The sequence below is a fragment of the Gossypium hirsutum genome, chromosome A05, assembly GCF_007990345.1.
Source record: "Gossypium hirsutum isolate 1008001.06 chromosome A05, Gossypium_hirsutum_v2.1, whole genome shotgun sequence".
Lineage (NCBI taxonomy): Eukaryota > Viridiplantae > Streptophyta > Magnoliopsida > Malvales > Malvaceae > Gossypium > Gossypium hirsutum.
Window position 1 is genome coordinate 85,356,466 of NC_053428.1, and position 19,121 is coordinate 85,375,586.

General features: G+C 32.6%; 1 protein-coding gene and 1 pseudogene across 1 annotated transcript; both read left to right on the top strand.

The window, feature by feature from the left end:
• Positions 1-3,446: 3,446 nt before the first annotated feature.
• On the top strand, positions 3,447-6,021 carry LOC107957089 (protein-lysine methyltransferase METTL21D-like; annotated as a pseudogene).
• A 1,411-nt stretch (positions 6,022-7,432) lies between these two features.
• LOC107961146 (uncharacterized) lies at positions 7,433-8,706 on the top strand. Its single transcript, XM_041112624.1, has 5 exons — positions 7,433-7,516; positions 7,615-7,676; positions 8,220-8,316; positions 8,429-8,473; positions 8,565-8,706. Exons 1-5 carry the CDS (start codon positions 7,433-7,435, stop codon positions 8,586-8,588), a joined length of 312 nt encoding a protein of 103 aa, XP_040968558.1. The 3' UTR covers positions 8,589-8,706.
• The last annotated feature ends 10,415 nt before the right edge of the window (positions 8,707-19,121 follow it).

The following is a 19,121-nucleotide window of genomic DNA, read 5'->3' on the forward strand; positions in this document are numbered from 1 at the left end:
TCTGATGAGGCACTGAGTGCCAAATTGGTGTGTTAGTTGGATCCATGTATCGGTTTGAGTCCAAGTCTGGTTAATAGGGATATAAAATGTGATATTTGATAAATGATATATAAATTGGATTGATAATGTGACTTGGTAATACAAAGCTGATTTACGATATATGAATATCGATAGCATGCGAAAGACCATGTGAATCGAATATACAAGCTCAGAGGGTCAATATGGAAATGTGGAAAATCTATAAATTCGATTCAGAATTCAAAAAATAAAACAAAATAATGATTGTCATTTATATTGAAATTGGATGTATTATTGATAAATAGGTGAAATGGTATAAATTTTTATATTAAATTTGATTAAATGTTGTTTGATTACATGAATGACACTAAAATCTTGATTATAAGTAGATTGGAATATTGCATGTTTGAATGAAGTATATGATACGAAATACGTTCAACTCACCTTGTTGAATTGTGGTTTCCATGTTTAGGCAAATGATAGCAATAGAAAGAACATAGGTTTTCCTCATTACTTATTGGTTAAATTGTTCCCATTTAGTTATCCTTAGCATATATTTTAGCATTTTCAGTTTAGTAAATTGCATTTTACAACTCAGTGAATCCTAGCCTATTTTATCCTTAATTTTGCTATCTTTTTGCATTAATGTTGCTGTATGAGGTAATTCCAGATTGTGTCCAGAATTATCGCCGCATCTGACAGTTGTCTGGATAAGAACTAGAAATGCGTGAGCTATCCAGTCTGGTATAACCAACCTGTACGTACAAGGACAGAATAATTCTGAGGAAAACACACTTGTATTGTTGGAGGAGGACATAAAAGGTTGACGTGAGAAGAAATAAAGGAGGAGAGCTTTTTCTTAACTATCATCTTCTTTATCCTACCTTGAAGCTTAAGCCTCTCACAGGTGAGCCAACGTGAAAATTAATGTAGATTAGCTTCTGATGAGGAGACTTAAGTGCGAGACAAGAGGGAATAAAGAGATTCAGTCAAGTTGTCTAGGAATAGTATTCTCCACTTGATCCTTTCTTATTTCTTTCTAAATGCTGGTGATTACTCTTTGTTTTCTATTTTTATGGAAGTGCACATGAACTCTTGGTTAAATGCTTTCTTATTCAATCTTGCTTTTATTGTTTAATCTTGGGGTTTGAATATTTCTTAACATAGAAGTGTTATTGCAGTCACTAAAACTAGAAAGTGCAGTGACAGTTCGAGCCAACAAGCATTACAACGGAAGTTAAGTGAGGATTAGATGAATTTAGTCCACTTGCTCTTAATAGTACTATATTGACATCATCAAAAGTTGGGGTTAATGTGCATGTTTAAGTCTCAGATTAAATAGAAAAGTGACGGTTGGTAAGATATACAAATGAAATTTATTGCCTCAACAATCACATATCCTTTTATACCTTGTAGCACTTAGTATTCTGCTGAAGATTCATGTTGGGGATCCCAGTTCCTCATTATCATATTTTATATTATTATTTTCAAGTTATTGCTTCAACAACTATCCTCACAATTTATCTCGTTTCTATCTAGTTATTGCATCGATATTAATAGATAAAAGACAACCATCCCTGTGGGATCGATATCTAACAGATTCACATCTGTCTACTATACTTGTATCGATAGTGTACATTTTCACATTATTACTGTGACATTAAACAGCCGATCAATAAACTTGTCAAGTTGGTAGCTTATCGTATTAAATTATTATTGAGATAAGTTATGGTTTAACGCCTATGAACTTACTAAGCATTTGATATGCTTACCTTATTGTTCTCCCTTTCTTTATAGATTGGTAACTTGTGGAACGTGTCAAGCGGGTCGTCGAGAAGCTCACACTATCTCATTGTTAATTTGGTAATCTTTTAAACGTTCTAAAGTCCAGTTATGTGGCATGTATATAGGTGTTATATTTATATGAGTTTACTTTAGATGAATAGTTATTTTGGACTTGGTTAATGTTTGAATCATGAAGTGTTAATGCTCAAATGTGAGAATCTATGTTTTGGTAAATTGTGTGACTTTGTGTTTGACATTTAAAATTATAAGATGAGTATGAGATGAGGTAGTAAATGTGATGGTAAGATATGTTAGAACTCATTGATGATTATATTGAATTGATTAAGCAAATTTATTATGTTTTGTTGCTCAAATGAATACATGTTGGATATATTAAATTGAAATGATGTGGGTTCTTTGTTATGTATTATGGCATGTTTTATGAAGGTGGAATCTTATGCTAAGTGCACCAAATGTGAATAATGATTTGGTTGACGTATGTACCAAAAGGCTTATTTTGTGCCAAAAACAAAGCTAACATCATAGTGTCAAGCAATGGTCGTTGCGACGAGATCTGGGTTTTGGGCCAAGGCGTAATGAGGAACCCCTCACATCGCGACATCATTTTGAAATTTTGAAAATGTTGCAAATTAGTCTTAATGAGATTTCGGGTGAATTCTAGAGCATACTAGCTCATATAGACTCGAGAAAGGTTGTATATGATGACTTATGATCTGTATTGGTTGTGTTTGTATGATTTATGTTTACATTACATGTTATTCAACCGAAGTTGCTCCGACAACGATTGTAGCATTCTGTAGATCAAACCCAACGATCGGGTGAAGTGAGGGATGTTACATAAACGTACGAGAGAAGAAGGATCTTATTCTTAATCCTCTTGTCTTGAAGTTAGTTTTACTCTCCTATCTTTATTCCTTCTACTTTTTCATTAGCAACTTTCTCCCTTGTACAAGTGAACTGGACCTACCTCCTCTACCTTTTTCTCCTTGTGTTACCAGTATCAATAATAGTACATTATGTGATTAGCATGATACTTAAATGCATGCTACACAAATTATATGATAATATTTATGTGGTAATTGAACGTTTTGTTTGGCAATGGTAGATACCTATCTTATCTATTGCTATATTTTGCGTATAGAAATAGAATGGGCAAAAGAAAAAAAATTTCTATTAGTTCATTGCGTTGAGGTATAACTAAGCTCAAATCATAAGAAGCTCAAGTTTTGACACAAAATGTGGAACTTCATTTTTTATTCAATCTTAAAAATTATCTTTAAATTTTGAGTGATGCAATAACTACATACGTTTAAATTTTGATTCATAAATTTTGAATATGTTTTATACCATACTCAAGGTAACATTCAATATTTCTGTTGATTGCTAGAGAGATGAAAAGTTCTTATTGATAAGATGCTAATACTTTATGAATAAATTATTTTTTTAAAGTTTAAAAATCATTTTAAAATCAAGATTATAATTTGTGAACATATGTTGCAATTACTTTAGTTTTAGTGACAAAGTAAAGCTATGGGCTGTCACCTTTTAGATCACAAATTCCATGGGCCATAAGGAACCCCAATTGTTTCTTTGTTGAATGAGTGGGCTGATTTAGCCTGGGATTGGCTAAAACAAAGCCAGCCCCATCCATAACCATGGAGTGAAAGGGGAAAGGCTTACGATTTTCATTGCACAGCAGTCTGAAACTCAAAGTCTCACGCACCCAGAAAGAAAGGAACTTTGATTCATACGGTAATCGAGGATTGAAGAACTAATATAGTTAATAACAAGCATTTGGAAGTTTCAGATTCTCTTGAGTTAAAAGTTCGAATCTTGGAATTTTGCTTATCGTCGATCAAATGGAGGCTGAAAGGTAAAAATACCATTCATCATTAGTTTCCTGCAATTTGTTGTAATAAAAAGAAAATTTGGGATTTTTTTTTATTTTTAAATATAGTGCTAATGTTTTGTGTTAGGTTGAATTCTCCAAGTACATCTGTAGTCACTTTTGAAGTATTGGGTCGTCAACTACACTTCTCTCAGGTAATATTTCTTATTTTCTCTTGTGCAGTACTTCTTTTTTTTCTTTTTTGAGGTTTTTAGTTGTAGTTATCTTATTGTCTCCTTAAATTTTCCTACAATTGTGGTAGGATCCTAATTCCAAACATTTAGGAACAACAGTTTGGGACACATCAATGGTGTTTGCCAAATTTCTGGTATTCATTTTAATCTTTATTGTGGCTCTTTAACTATTTTAGTGATATTCAAGTTGTTGATGCTGAGGCCTTTTTTTTAGTTGAGTTTAAGTTGATGTTGATTGTTAAATGCCCATATTTCCGATGGTACAGCACTTAGCTTTCACATTTCATGTTGGCGATATAGCTCTAGTACGGTAGTACCAATTGTGAAAAATTGTGCCCAGTGTAGAAGGTTTTGCTTGTTTTGACCCGAAAGTCTCACGGTTTTACACCACAAAAAGTATTTTTAAAAGTTTTCCAACTATTCTTCTGTATTGAAATTCATGGTGCAAAATTCTTTCATTGTTTAGGAAAAGAATTGCAGAAAGGGAAGGTTTGCCCGTCTAAACTTAAAGGAAAGCGCGTTATCGAACTTGGAGCAGGTTGTGGAGTAGCGGGGTTTGGTGAGTTTTTAATTCTATTCATTTAACACTTGTGGTCAGGGTATATTTATAGGGGAGGTCTTTTATGATTCTGCTTTATTTGTTCGGACTGTGCTTAATCTGACTCCACTTTGATTTCCAGGAATGGCATTGCTGGGATGTGATGTAGTTTCTACAGACCAAATCGAGGTTGTGCCACTGTTGAGGAGAAATGTAGAATGCAATACTTCTAGGATATTGCAGATGAATTCTTGTTCAGGTGCCCTTTTTTCAGCTCTTCTAATTTAGTTTACACGATTCATTTTTCTTATATATTTTTTCTTTTGCCCACCAATGTGCCATAACGAATCTTGACTGAACAATTTGGCTTAAGTAATAGCGGAATTATTTGACCATTACCTGGCAATGCTATTGTAGAAATTAATGACAGGTTGTACTCTTTATCTCACATTGGTAGCATGATTATTTTTAGATTCATTTGGATCAATTAAGGTCGCGGAGTTGGACTGGGGAAATGAAGATCGTATAAAAGCTGTTGGTCCACCATTTGACTACGTTATTGGTACAGATGTTGTAAGTTCTCCAGATGCATATATTCTTGTAGTAACATAAAGCTTTTTGTGGAATAGTTGCAAATGTGGTGTACTGATTTTGCCTTTTAAAGTTTACGCGGAGCATCTCGTGGGACCTTTATTGCAGACAATAATCGCATTATCAGGCCCCAAAACCACAATTATGGTATGATACCTTTTCTGATTTTCTGTTTGAAATTGATTTATTCAGCGATGGAACTCATTGTTGCTTTTAAACGTTTTGTTTAGTTGGGTCATGATAACCGTTCTACTAGTATCCACGAGCAGATGCTTCTGACCTGGAAAAAGTTCTTTGAAGTGAAGATTGTCTCAAAAGCCAAGGTACACAATTTATCCACTTTTTAAATTTGAAATGAAACGCACAAGATTTATTTTCTGTCGTTCTTGATGTCAACTCAGAGACCACCGCTGTGAACAGCCGGCACGATCATTTTTGGTTAATAAATGTGTATTGATATTCTGATGACCAATTCAAGGAACCCCCCCCCTTTTTTATTTTCTAGCGAAACATGTCAAAACTCTTCTATTCTTGATTCTATCGACAGGTTTGAGCTTCAGATGAGAGATTCTTCTAACTTTGTTTGTTTCGGAACTCATAGTTATTTCATGCAGATGGACAGTAAGTACCAACATCCGAGTATTCAACTCTTCACTATGGGACTAAAGCCTCCACCTGTTACGGCAGACAATGCTGTTAGCACAGAGAAGCAGGAGAAAACGGATTGGGGAATTGACCACCAAGTTAACAAGACTAAAAGTGGCTCTTCGGTTGATTATATCTCCCGGTGACGAGACTCCCTGATGGGAAGCTTAGTGAATGGTATATAAGAAGATATGGTTGGATGGCTGCCCGACTTCTACGAGACATAAAGATAACTTACAATTTTCTGGAATTGTTGTGATAATTTTTTTTCGACTGTTATATTCCTCATGCCGGACACTTTAACATGATATTGCATACAAGTTTATTTCTTGAAATGGTGATATAACGTGTCACGTTAGTTTTCTGTTACAACGTTGACATCTTAATTTCCAAAATGTAACAAATTGATAACATTAGTAATCATATCTTAACATATTGAAGTTTAGTGACTAAAAAGTAATTCAAATTATATACAAGTGATTAAATATGTAATTCATCCAATTTTAAATTGGGATGGAAGAGTTTAACATAAAATATTTTGTAAAATTTTAAGAGTGCCAGAAAAAATATTTTGAAATCAATTTTGAAGTTGAATGTTGTATTATATTTGAAGAAATCGAGTTCAAATATATATCTAATAAATAGTTTAATATGTGATTTAATAGGGTACAAGTTTTTTTTTTATTCTAATTTGATATTTGAGTTTAATTTTAATGTTTAATTTAATATTTGAAATTTTTTTTATTAAGTAGCTATATATTTATCAAATATTTATTCAATCGTATAATTTGATCTAGTATCAAATTAAATATATAGGAATATAAACCTAAAATAAATATGGGATGGAAATGGGAGTTGGAGGGAGAAAAAAATCACTATCATCACGCATATGTTATTTTCAATTTTCTTATTCTCTATATGGAAAGTGAAAAACATCAAAGTACAAAAAGAGAAGAAATTGAAATTTTTTGATAAAATTTGGGTTATTGAATTCAACAAAAAAGCATTAACAAATCTAGAAAATAATGTGGCATTTAATTGGTTTAAATAAGCTTAGATTCTCCTAATAATTACATAATAAATGATTACAACTCATATTTACATATATAAATACCATTGGTTTTTCCTTTGAAAACCAGAAAAAAGGATTTATAAAAGCACATAGAAAATAGAGATGGGAAGAAAAAAATTAAAAATCCAAAGATTGGAAGACTTGAAAGCAAGACAAGCAAAATATTCGAAGCGTAAAACAGGAATTCTGAAGAAAGCTAAAGAACTTAATATATTGTGTGAAGTTGATGTTGCCCTTCTATTTTCTTCCCCATCTGGTAGACCAACCCTTTTTGTTGGTCAAAATTCCACGTAAATTACTTCATTCTATTTTTTTTCATTATCTGTATTGATGTTATTATTTTCTTTTACAATTAAAATTTCAATTTCATCTTCCTTATTTTAGCTTTATTTCTTATTTCCTTTTCTAATTTTTTTTAAATGGTCAAACCAGTGGTTTAAGTAGTATTCTTAAGAGATTGTCGAATTTGTCATTCGAGGAGCGCGAGGAAAGGTAAAACATGCTTATAAAATATTGTATTTTCCATTTTTTGTTTTTTAAAAAATCAATAGCTAATTTTTTTTTCACCAGGAGGGCCTATACAATAGAGGTATGTTCCGACACTAATATAGCGATTTTTTTGAAATTAAAAATAAGAATGAAATTTTTTTAACAATTAAAATTAATTTTTAAAAATGAAGATGTTGAAGAAAATTTATGAAAATTCGGAGTCAGAGTTTGATCTATTAAGCTTGCCCCATGCCACAAATGCTGATACCCTCAAGGTAAATGGGTTCCCTAAAGTTGAAAAAATAATAATTCTTTTTTCTCTTTTTTATTGGTTTTTAAATCTATATTTTTTATTTTATTTTATTTTCTCTAGTTGTACGAAGATGAGCTGCAAGAGCTAAAGGATAAACTTGTGGAAAAGAGCAAGATACTGAGGTTTGAAATATTCTAGTATTTAACGATTTTGATTTGTGTATGTTAATGTCACGTCTTGAGATTTATTTTTGCTCTGCACGTAAATATTATATGTCGATATCTATGCATGGATCAACATATTAATTAATTTTGATTGTGTATGCAAATGTCACGTGTCAATATTTACGCTTAGATTGATGCATAAAATGATTTTGATTGTGTGAAAATATCACGTGTTGAAAATTATTTTGATTGTGTATACAAATATCATGTGTCTAGGTTTATTTTGATTCTCTATGTAAATGTCAAGTGTCGAGATTGATGCACAATTTAATACATAAATCGATTTTGATTCTGTATATAAATGTCATTTATCGGGATTTATTTTGATTGTATATGTACATGTCATGTGTTGATATTTATGTGCAGATCATTGTATGGATCGATTTTAATTATGTACACAAATGTTACGTGTCAAGATTTAAGCACATATCAACACTTGAATCGCAATGTAATAGATGATGAAATATTCTAATAATAAAATTTGTGATATTGTAATGATAGAGACTGGAGAAACCCAAATAATGTTGAGGACCTAAACCAAATAAAGATGATGGAGGATCATCTTATTGCATCTCTTAATGGACTCAGAAGCAGGAGGGTACATTCTTTGTTTTTAATATGTATTAAAATTTTGGTTCTGATAATGAAGTTTCAATGCTTGAACTTGTTTAGCATGAAACTGAACAAATTTTAATTTTTGTTTTTCACAGAATCAATTAGCAATGGAGCAGCAAATCAGAGAAAGAGAATTAGAGGTTGGGTTTTCAATAAGCATGAAATTAATTATGCACTTTCAACTATAAGTAAAATACCTAAAACATGGGTTTCTTTTTTGTTGTTGTGCAGGGAAATGAGAACCTGGAAACTTAAACTATGACTTCCTTCCAAAACTTGTGATTTTTGTTAATGCAATGTTTTAAAATTATGATAAATGAACTCATAAGAGTATAGTTTTCTTTATCAAATATGTACCATCTAAATATGTTCTTGAATAATATGTCCTTGAATGGGCTTTTAAATTTCCTGGCTCATCTTTAATTCAATAATCTAACATCTTTTGATTAATAGATGACGAAGGCTGGTAAAAAAAAATTGACCCTCCCTAGTGAAGCTTCAATTCAAAAGTTGTTTAAATTTAATATTTGATTGATGTGGTAAACTTCAAATGTTTGAAAATATGTTCGGTTCTTTATTGAAATTAATCCAAAGGTCATCCAAACTTAATTTTGGGTTAATATTATTTGCTTTAGGATCGCCAAGATCTGATCTTGAAAATGGGTTCGGAGTGGTACGTACTTGAAAATTTGATTTTGATTTAAGGATCTTTGACACTTGAGCTTGAATCAATGATACAAAATTTAAGGGTCGTCAAGACGATTGGAATCTAGTGCCTTTAGTGTATACTACCCTCAAATTGGTTTAATAAAACCAATGTACTCGTAATTTTTCAAATAATTTGGGTTTATAAAATCTACAATATATTTTGTATATTATCCTCAACGTTTTTGTACGGAAAGCAAAATGAAAGCAAATATTGGCTTACTGATTATCTGTAACGCCCTAACTTTCTTATTTCTATTTTTTTGAGTAGTTGACAAATTTGTGTATTTGCTTCAGTGGGTAAGTGTTCTGAGTGTGTGTGAGATGTCTTGGGTTTGAGTCTCACCCTTGCTAATTTTGTGATTTTGGAATCAAGCCTTATCTTTGTTCAATTGGCTTATGTTAAATTGTCAGTAAATTCATATTAGAATAAGTTTGTTGGTTCAAGTGGTAAGGGAGTTGGTGTATTGGAGGTCTTGTGTTTGAAACTCGGAGTGAGCATGGGTATTTTTTTTTTGCTCAGTTGACTGTTAGTATTTCGGTTGTATTGGAAGTCTAAGGTGGTGGGTTAGTGGGAGAAAATCAAGGGATTTGTGTCATATCTGGATATTATCTTTTTCTTTTCTTTTCTTTTCATCTTTTTGTTTTTCTTTCACTTCTAAGAAAATCCCCAAAATTTTTGACGTTAAATCTTTTCTTCCCATCGTTTTCTTTTTCTTTTCGGTAAACCTTTTTTGTTCCTTTGAATTGATTCGTGAATCTCGCGTTCTTTCGTCATTATTACGGTTTCTTATGGTTTGGTTTTAGTGATGTTAGGTGGTGGTATTAATTGGTGGATTTTGTGATCAAGAGAAGGTTGTGAGGTAGAAAACCTTATTTCAGTGGCTTAATTCGAGGTGGGGATCGTTTCGTTAGTAGTAAGCCAGTTTTGTGTGTTTGGGTATCATTTTAAACTTGTGGTTTGGTTGCTAATAGGATTGGAAACTCTGTTTTTAGGTTTTGAAAGGCTCGTGTGTGTTTTCACATCAAATCGATACCAGGTGTGTACCCGAAATGCAGAAAATGAGTTTTCGGCAATAGCCAACAAATTGCACTGTCGACGCCACACAGGCGTGTGGTCGCCCGTGTACGAGACATGGCTATGCGCAAGACACAACTGTGTGGTGACCTGAGTGTAGCCGTGTGGGCCACACGAGCCACGCCAAGTTAGGCGTGTGGGCCCACACAGGCATTCCACAAGGGCATGTGGGTTCTGGGCTAGGCCGTGTGGGTCATACGGGCAAGGCCAAATATAGGTGTGTGGGCCACACGGGCAAGGCCAAATATGGGCGTGTGGGCCTACATGGGCAAACCACACGGGCATGTGGCCCATAATTGTTAAATTTTCCCTAGGATTGCACAGGTCGCTCCGATTGACTGTGGGCTTATCGTGAGGTTGGTAAGGGCTGTTTAAACCCTATGTTGAATGTTATGATATTTTGATAGACTGATTTAAGTAATATGCTAAATGTATGCCTGCCCATACTGTTATCTGTATATAAACATGTTGATCATGTTTAAACCGTTCTACTATACCTGATAATTTTGTATCTTTGACTGGGGTGGGGTTTGTATATGTATGGAGGAAGTGTTCTATTCGGCGTATATCACTTATATTCTGGCAGCTTGGCTGCATGTTATCTTATATGTGCTTTAATGGCATGATGTGATGTGTAGGGATCGGTGGGTGTTTTTAGCCCCACATGGTGTGATGGGATGGTCAAAGTTGGTATGTAGAGGAAGGGGATAGGATTTTGGCATATCTGCTATCTGAATCTGAATCTGATATCTAAATCTGAGTCTGAAATTAAGTCTGTATCTGTTTCTAATTGTGTATATGATGTTGTTTGACTGCATGCTTAATTATGTTGGGTTACACACTGAGTTAACGTAAACTCACTCCTATTTGTCTATTTTATCAGGTAATCCACAGACTTAGGCAGATCCGTGCGGCAGAGACTCAGTGGTGATCACTCGACCGTAAACTATTAAAACTTAATTATTTATGGTTTATTTATGATTTTAGGATTATTTTTGAGAGTTTGTAATTTCTGGGACTCTACGGACTTTTTGGTTTTATAATTTTCGGTTTTGGATTTATACGTTGTTGATGCATGCTTAAGCAAAATGCTTTTCTCTAAAAATGACAATTTATATGCAAACAAAGGTTTTTCCAAAACACGACTGCATTTTCAAAATACAACGATTTTAAGGCTTTCGCTATAATAAGTTTTGGAAAATGGACTAATTAGATGGTGTTTTCAAGTAAAAACATAAAGGTTCTGATGAGACAACTCCGCTTTCAAAACCCTTACCATGTGACACTTCCAGATTCGGCCATAACATCTAGGTCGAGGTTAGGGTGTTACATTATCTATCGTTTCAAGTAATATTAAGCAGCATTGCACGATTGGATTATAATGAGTAAAGACAACTTATATTAGTAGATAATCTTAACACATTCTTACTCTAGTCGAGATTGAAAAAATCAATTGAAAGACTAGTATGTCACCTATCAAATTAAAATGGGGAGATACCTTGTCTTGGGTATCAAAGAAGATTACTTCCAGAAGATAAAAACATACATGTGGCTTATTGAATTGACAAGACTCCCTGATGGGAACCTTAGTGAAAGGGACGCAAGAAGATACGACTCGATGGCTGCCTAACATCTACGAGACATAAAGATAACTTAAAATTTTCTGATATTATTGTGTTAAATTTTTCTCGACTGTTATATTCCTTATGCCGGATAGTATAACATGATTTTTCATACAAGTTTGTTTCTCGAAATGGTGACATAATGTATCACGTCAATTTACTGTTACAAAGTTGATGTCTTAGTGTCCAAAATGTAACAAATTGATAACATTAAGTTCAGTGACTAAAAATAATTCCAAATCATATATAAGTCATTAAATCTGTAATTTATCCATTTTTTAAAAAAAATGATATAACAAAAGTGAATTGTGACATTTTTTTTTTGGGATGGAAGAGTGTAACATAAAATATTTTTGTAAAATTTTAAGAGTGCCGGAAAAATTATTTTGAAATCAATTTTGAAGTTGAATGTTTATCATATTCTAAGCAGATCGAGTTCAAATATATATAATAAATAGGTTAATATGTTATTTCATAGGATGTTAAATTTGGTACAATTTTTTTATTTTTATTTTAATTTGATATTTGAGTTTGATTTTAATATTTAATTTAATACTTGAAATTCTTTTTCTATTAAGTAGCTATATATTTATCAAATATTTATTCAATCATATAATCTGGTCTAATATCAAATTAAATATTAAGGTATATAATCCTAAAATAAATATGGGACGGAAATGGGAGTTGGAGGGAGAAAAAAATCACCCAATGTGGTCCCATCATCGCACGTATATTATTTTCAATTTTCTTACTCTCTAAATGGAAAGTGAAAAACATCAAAGTACAAAAAGAGAAGAAACCGAAAATTTTTGGCAAAATTTGAGTTATTGAATTCAACAAAAATGCATTAACAAATCTGGAAAATAATGTGGCATTTAATTGGTTTAAATAAGCTTAGATTCTCCTAATAATTACATAATAAATGATTAGAACTCATATTTACATATATAAATACCAATGGTTTTTCCTTTGAACACCTGAAAAAGGAATTTTAAAAAGCACATAGAAAACATAGATGGAAATAAAAAAACTAAAAATCCAAAGAGTGGAAGACCTGAAAGCAAGACAAGCAAAAGATTCAAAGCATAAAACATGAATTCTGGAGAAAAATAAAGAACTTAATATATTGTGTGAAGTTGATGTTGCCCTTCTATTTTCTTCCCCATCTGGTGGACCAACTTTTTTTGTTGGTCAAAATTCCAAGTAAATTACTTCATTCTATTTTTTTTTCCGTTATCTGTATTGATATTATTATTTTATTTTACAATTGAAATTGAAATTTCATCTTCCTTATTTTAGCTTTATTTTTAATTTACTTTGCTAATTTTTTTTAAATGGTCAAACCAGTGGGTTAAATAATATTTGTAAGAGACCGTCGAATTTGTCATTCGAGGAGCACAAAGAAAGGTAAATAATTTTAATAAAATATTTTATTTTCCCTTTTTTTAATACACAATTTAATACATAAATCGATTTTGATTCTGTATATAAATGTCATTTATCGGGATTTATTTTGATTGTATATGTAAATGTCACGTGTTGATATTTATGTACAGATCATATAAATCGATTTTAATTATGTACACAAATGTTACGTGTCAGGATTTAAGCACATATCAACGCATGAATCACGATATAATAGATGGTGAAATATTCTAATAATAAAATTTGTGATATTGTAATGATAGAGACGGAGAAACCCAAATAATATTGAGGACCTAAACCAAGTAAAGATGACTGATGATAATCTCATTGCATCTCTTAATGGACTTAGAAATAGGAAGGTATATTCTTTTTATGTTAATAAAGTGTAAAATTTTGGTTTTGAAAATAAAGCTTTAGTGCCTGAACTTGTTAAGCATGAAACTGAACAAATTTTTTGTTTTGTTTTTCACAAAATCAATTAGCAATGGAGCAACAAATCAAAGAAAGAGAGTTAGAGATCGATTTTTCTATAAGCATAAAATTATTTATGCATTTTTCAACTAATATATGGGTTTTTTTTTTGTTGTTGTGCCGGGTTGTAAGAACCTAGAAACTTAAACTATGACTTCCTTCTAAAACTTGTGATTTTTATTAATGCAATGTTTTAAAATTATGATAAATGAACTGTAACACCCCGAACCCGAGACCGTCACCGGAGTCGAACACGAGGTGTTAACAGACTTTAAACCACTTATAAAAAAATTTCCCAGACACTACCAATCTGCGTACTAGTCGCTTAAAAAAAATCATATCTTGAGTTCAGAAACTCGTAATCCAGTTCCGTAAATTTTCCCTGAAACTAGACTCATACGGCCATCTACATATTTTTTTCTAGAATTTTTGGTTGGGCCAATTAGTACAGTTTATTAGTCAAAGTCTCCCATATTACAGGGATCGACTACACTGACCTTTGCGCATTACGACTTGGATATCTCCCTGTACAAGGCTTCAATACTGATGTCGTTTGTTTCTATAGAAACTAGACTCAAATAGGAATCTATACATATATGGCATGACTCCTAATTATCTCCGGTTAATTTATAATGAATTTCCAAAGTCAAAACAGGGAATCCAGAAACCGTTCTGGCCCTGTCTTACGAGAACCTGAATATCTCTTAACATACTGTCCATATGATTGTTTCGTTACTTTCCTATGAAAATAGATTCATCAAGGTTCGTTTACATAATTTATTCACTATTTAATTCCCTTCCTACTATTTTTAGTGATTTTCCAAATCTACATCACTGCTGCTGTCAGCATCTGCCTTTAAGGTAGACTTTACCTATTTCATAGTTTCCATGATTCAACTAGCCCTTTTAGCATAAATAGCACAAATTATGATAGTGATTAACCATTCCCATGGCCAATCCTTGTTAAGTATATCCACACCTCTCAATAACCATATCCATACCAAATGATTATAACATTATACTCAAACATATATAAGCCATTTTCGCATGGCTATCCAAAATTATACAAGTCCAAAGGGTCCATGACCCCCAACAAAAAGGGTAGTCCTATACATGCCATTTCGAAGTTCAACCAAAATTGTACCAAAAGGGGGGGGCTTTGATAGTGTGGGCGACTTCGACTTCAAAATCCCGAGTCCGATAGCTGGAGAACCAAAATCTATAAAACAGAGAATCAAGGAGACGGAGTAAGCAATTTATGCTTAGTAAGTTTTGAGCAAGGGATTCCAGCACAACAAAAGTATAGCATTCATGTAGCTAAACGGATAATTTCATATGCACAATTTTTCAATATCATACTTACTTCACATTACCAACCCTTTTATTCAGACACAAAGATCAACTTAGCCAAAGGCCGGTAGCTCATTTATCAACTGAGCGAATACTTATTTGTAAGGGCTCAACTAATTCAAAGCACATACGAAACATACCTTAATGTTGGGATGTTTCAAGCGTATTAACTGAAATTTTTACAGCAAGATCATTCATTCCCAAATCACGTACCTTCGGAATTTAACCGGATATAGCTACTCGTTCAAATGCCTTCGGGACATGGCCCGGTTATAGTAACTCGCACAAATGCCTTCGGGACTTAACCCGGATTTAGTAACTCGCACAAATGCCTTCCGGACTTAACCCGGATTTAGTATCTCGCACAAATGCCTTCAGATCTTAGTCCGGATATGGTCACTTAGCACAAAGCCTTCGGGACTTAGCCCGGACATCATTCAAATAACCATGCACATTTAACAATAAATCATGGCACATTCGTATTTCGTTTTCGTTAGCAAAACTCAAACACAAGACACTTATCATTCTTGCAATTTCGGCTCAATAGCCACACACAAAGAGCATGATTTTGATTTGCTTAAAACATGATCTAATCAAATCATAATTTAAGCTCTTTTACTCAAGAACTTACCTCGGATGTTGTCGAACGATTCCGATAGCTATTCGACCACTTTTTCCTTCCCTTTATCGGATTTAGTTCCCCTTTGCTCTTGAGCTTAATTAAACAAATAAATTGATTTAATCATTTGAGCATCAAAAAGAGGAACACAAGGCACTTAGCCCATATTTATACATTAGACATTAAAGTCACATATGTACGGAATCATGAATCAAACTCAACATTTTAGCTAATTTTCCCCCTTGGCCGAATTTTCTAAGCCAAGACAAAAGCATCAATATGCTTGCCTCTAACCGAATACATGCAACACCAATCTCCTTCCTATGGCCGAATATGCATGTCTATGTTGGGGCCGATTGCAACACTTAATACATTCTACAAGTATGGTCACTTGTATTGACTAAACACCATTTTGTTTCAAGTTCAAAACTTGGCTAATACACACATATATACACTAGTAAAGCATCCTCTCCCTTTCCATCAATTTAACACATGCATTACTCATTAATATACAAAAATTATATTCGGCCTTAGCACACAACTTGCTAGCCGATTCTTCTCCATCTAGCAACCAATGCACATATGTGCTCACTCAAAAATGCTAAAAAGAAGATTCAAGAATCATCAATCCACCATCACATGCATCATTAACAAGCTTCATATTTAGCATGCAATGGCATTAACACAAAATCCACCTAGGCCGAATATCATCCCCATGACATAGCAAAGATTTGAACCATGGGCTAATTAGAACTCAAGCTAGCAACTAAAAACATGCATGAATCTCATGGCACAACCTCAAACATACCTTGATCTAGATACAAGTATGACCAAACCTCCTCCTAATCCTCTTCCAAACCAAACATGAAGCAAGAACTCCTTCCTCCTTCCTTAGAATTTTCGGCCAAAAGAAGATGAAAAAGGATGAACAAAATTTTTCTTTTCTTTTCTTTAACTCACGGCAATGGGGGGCATGGATGAGACCATTCTCTTTTTTTTTTCATCACTCCTCCCTTTCATTATTTAATTACCATGCTCATTATTTTATTGTTTCCACCCATGATGCACCAACACAACATGTCTATGACATGTCTTACCCATCACACTTGGTCTACCATACTTGTCATGGCCGGCCACTACTAATAGAGGGGGGGAAATTGACATGCAAGTCCCCCCTTTTTCAACATGCACTAATAGGTCCTTATGCTTTGACCTATCACATTTCAAAATTTTCTCACATAAGTCCTATTTACTAAAACTCACATGCAATCGACTAAATCGAAGCTTGAAATTTTCACACATTCATAATTACATATTCTAGACAATAAATATCACATTCGAACATTTCGGTGACTCGGTTTAGTGGTCCCGAAACCACTTCCCGACTAGGGTCAATTTTGGGCTATCACATGAACTCTGAAGAGCGTAGTTTTCTTTAGCTAATATGTATCATCTAAACCTGTTCTTCTATAATATGTCCTTGAAAGGAATTTTTAATTTCCTGGCACATTTTTAATTTAATAAGATAAAATATTTTGATTAATCGATGATGAAGGCTGGTAAAAAAATTTATTCGACCCTTTCTAGTGAAGCTTCAATTAGAAAGTTGTTTAAATTTAATATTTGATTAATGTGGTACACTTCAAATGTTTGAAAATGTGTTTGGAGAGTTGTTTTATTGAAATTAATTCAAGGGTCATCTAGATATAATTTTGGGTTAATATTATTTGCTTTAGGATCGTCAAGATTTGATCTTGAAAACGAATTCGGAGATGTACTTACTTGAAAATTTGATTTGGATTTGGATTTAATGATCTTTGACACTTGACCTTAAATCATGATACCCATTTTCTGGGTCGTCAAGATTGTTGGAGTCTAGTGCCTTTAGTGTAATGATTTCATTTATGTACTTGTATTTTTTTTTAACAAATTGGTTTAATAAAATCTACAATATCTTTTGTATATTGTCCTCAACATTTTTTGCACACAAAGCAAAATGAAAACAAATATTGACTCACTGATTTTCTAATGTTTAAACTAATATTAAGCATCATTACGCGGTCGGATTGTAATGCAGAAAGATAACTTATATTAGTAGATTATATTAACACATTCTTAGTCTAATCAAGATTGAAAAAATTGATTGAAAGACTACTATGTCACCTATCAAATCTGAATGGGGAGATACCTTGTCTTGTTTATCGGAGCATATTACTTCCAGAAGATAAGAACATATATGTGACTCATTGAACTGACAATACATTGTACTGGTCTCAAGTACGATAAATCCTAGATCTGTTTATGGATTTATTCACTTGTGACATTCGTAGTGTGACATATATTAATCTTGAGTGGATGATGGACTACGTATACATGACTTGTATATTTTGATGTAAATGAAAGCTTGAATTCAAATAGATAAAGAATTGAAAACTAGTACGTTGGATATATGACTTTTGCGTGATGTAATATCATTACACAATAGTAGAATTTATAGCCTAATAAGGGTAAAAGATATCCTCTCATCAGCATTACAAGATAGATGAAAAGTGACGTGACCACGGGTAATTTGTCTTAAAGATAAATGATTCAATTACTATTTGTTAGTGATTGAATTTTCATGAAGGAAGATGTAATGGTTACCATGAGATAAAATATAATCATATTAAGAGAAAAAATTTATTCCAAAGAGATTAAGGATATCCTATGAGGGTAGCACACTTATGATAAGGTCATTGGACAAACACTTAATGAGTAGCTTTCGTAATGATATATAATAAGGGAGAGTTCAATTATTGTACTTTAGTGGAGTGACTCAATGATTAAATAATGTTGTAATTAATAGGCGAAGAGCCATAACTTAATTACAAATTATTTGAGCCCTATTAATATATGTCCAATCGGTCCTTCTGCTAGCTTAAGATAACAAAAAAAAAATTGCATGTAAAACTAATAATATGAAATGAATGAAAATGATGAAGTAAGAGTGATAGATCATATGTATCTTTATCCGCATACATTTACTCACTAAGTTCAAAAGATGACTTAGAAATTAATTGAATTTCTTCGAATTAAAGTTCAAAGTAAGAATTAAATTAATTAGTCATTGTGGATTTGTTGAATAAGGCAATTAAATATATTTTGTCATAGATTTTAATACAGTAAAGTTGTAATGAATTTAACTGAATTAGAATTGGGTTTAGAAAATAATTTAATTAAATTAATTGATTAAATAAATAATATTTTAGGAAATAGAAAATAGTTATTGGGTTAGATAAATTATAAGTGTAATGCCCCAAATTTTAAATGTTTGACTGTTGGTTTCTATCATAATTAGATCTCTGTTTCTGTGGTTATATGCTCTACTATGTGTTTGAGGTTAAGAGTTTGAGTTGTGTCTTTAGAAAGATTTGCTATTTTATTCTAAACTAGCTTCTACTCTTGAACCATTAACTTGGGTTTAATTCTGCACAATTTTGTTTCAAGAATGAGCCTACTAGTTCAATGGTTGACCTTTT

What these genes read in the sequence shown, in the direction of transcription:
- LOC107961146 (XM_041112624.1), top strand. Translation starts at nt 7,433, where the DNA reads ATGTTGAAGAAAATTTATGAAAATTCGGAGTCAGAGTTTGATCTATTA. An exon ending in GAAAAGAGCAAGATACTGAG is followed by an intron (nt 7,677 to 8,219) that starts GTTTGAAATATT and finishes TTGTAATGATAG; the next exon opens with AGACTGGAGAAACCCAAATA. An exon ending in TCAGAGAAAGAGAATTAGAG is followed by an intron (nt 8,474 to 8,564) that starts GTTGGGTTTTCA and finishes GTTGTTGTGCAG; the next exon opens with GGAAATGAGAACCTGGAAAC.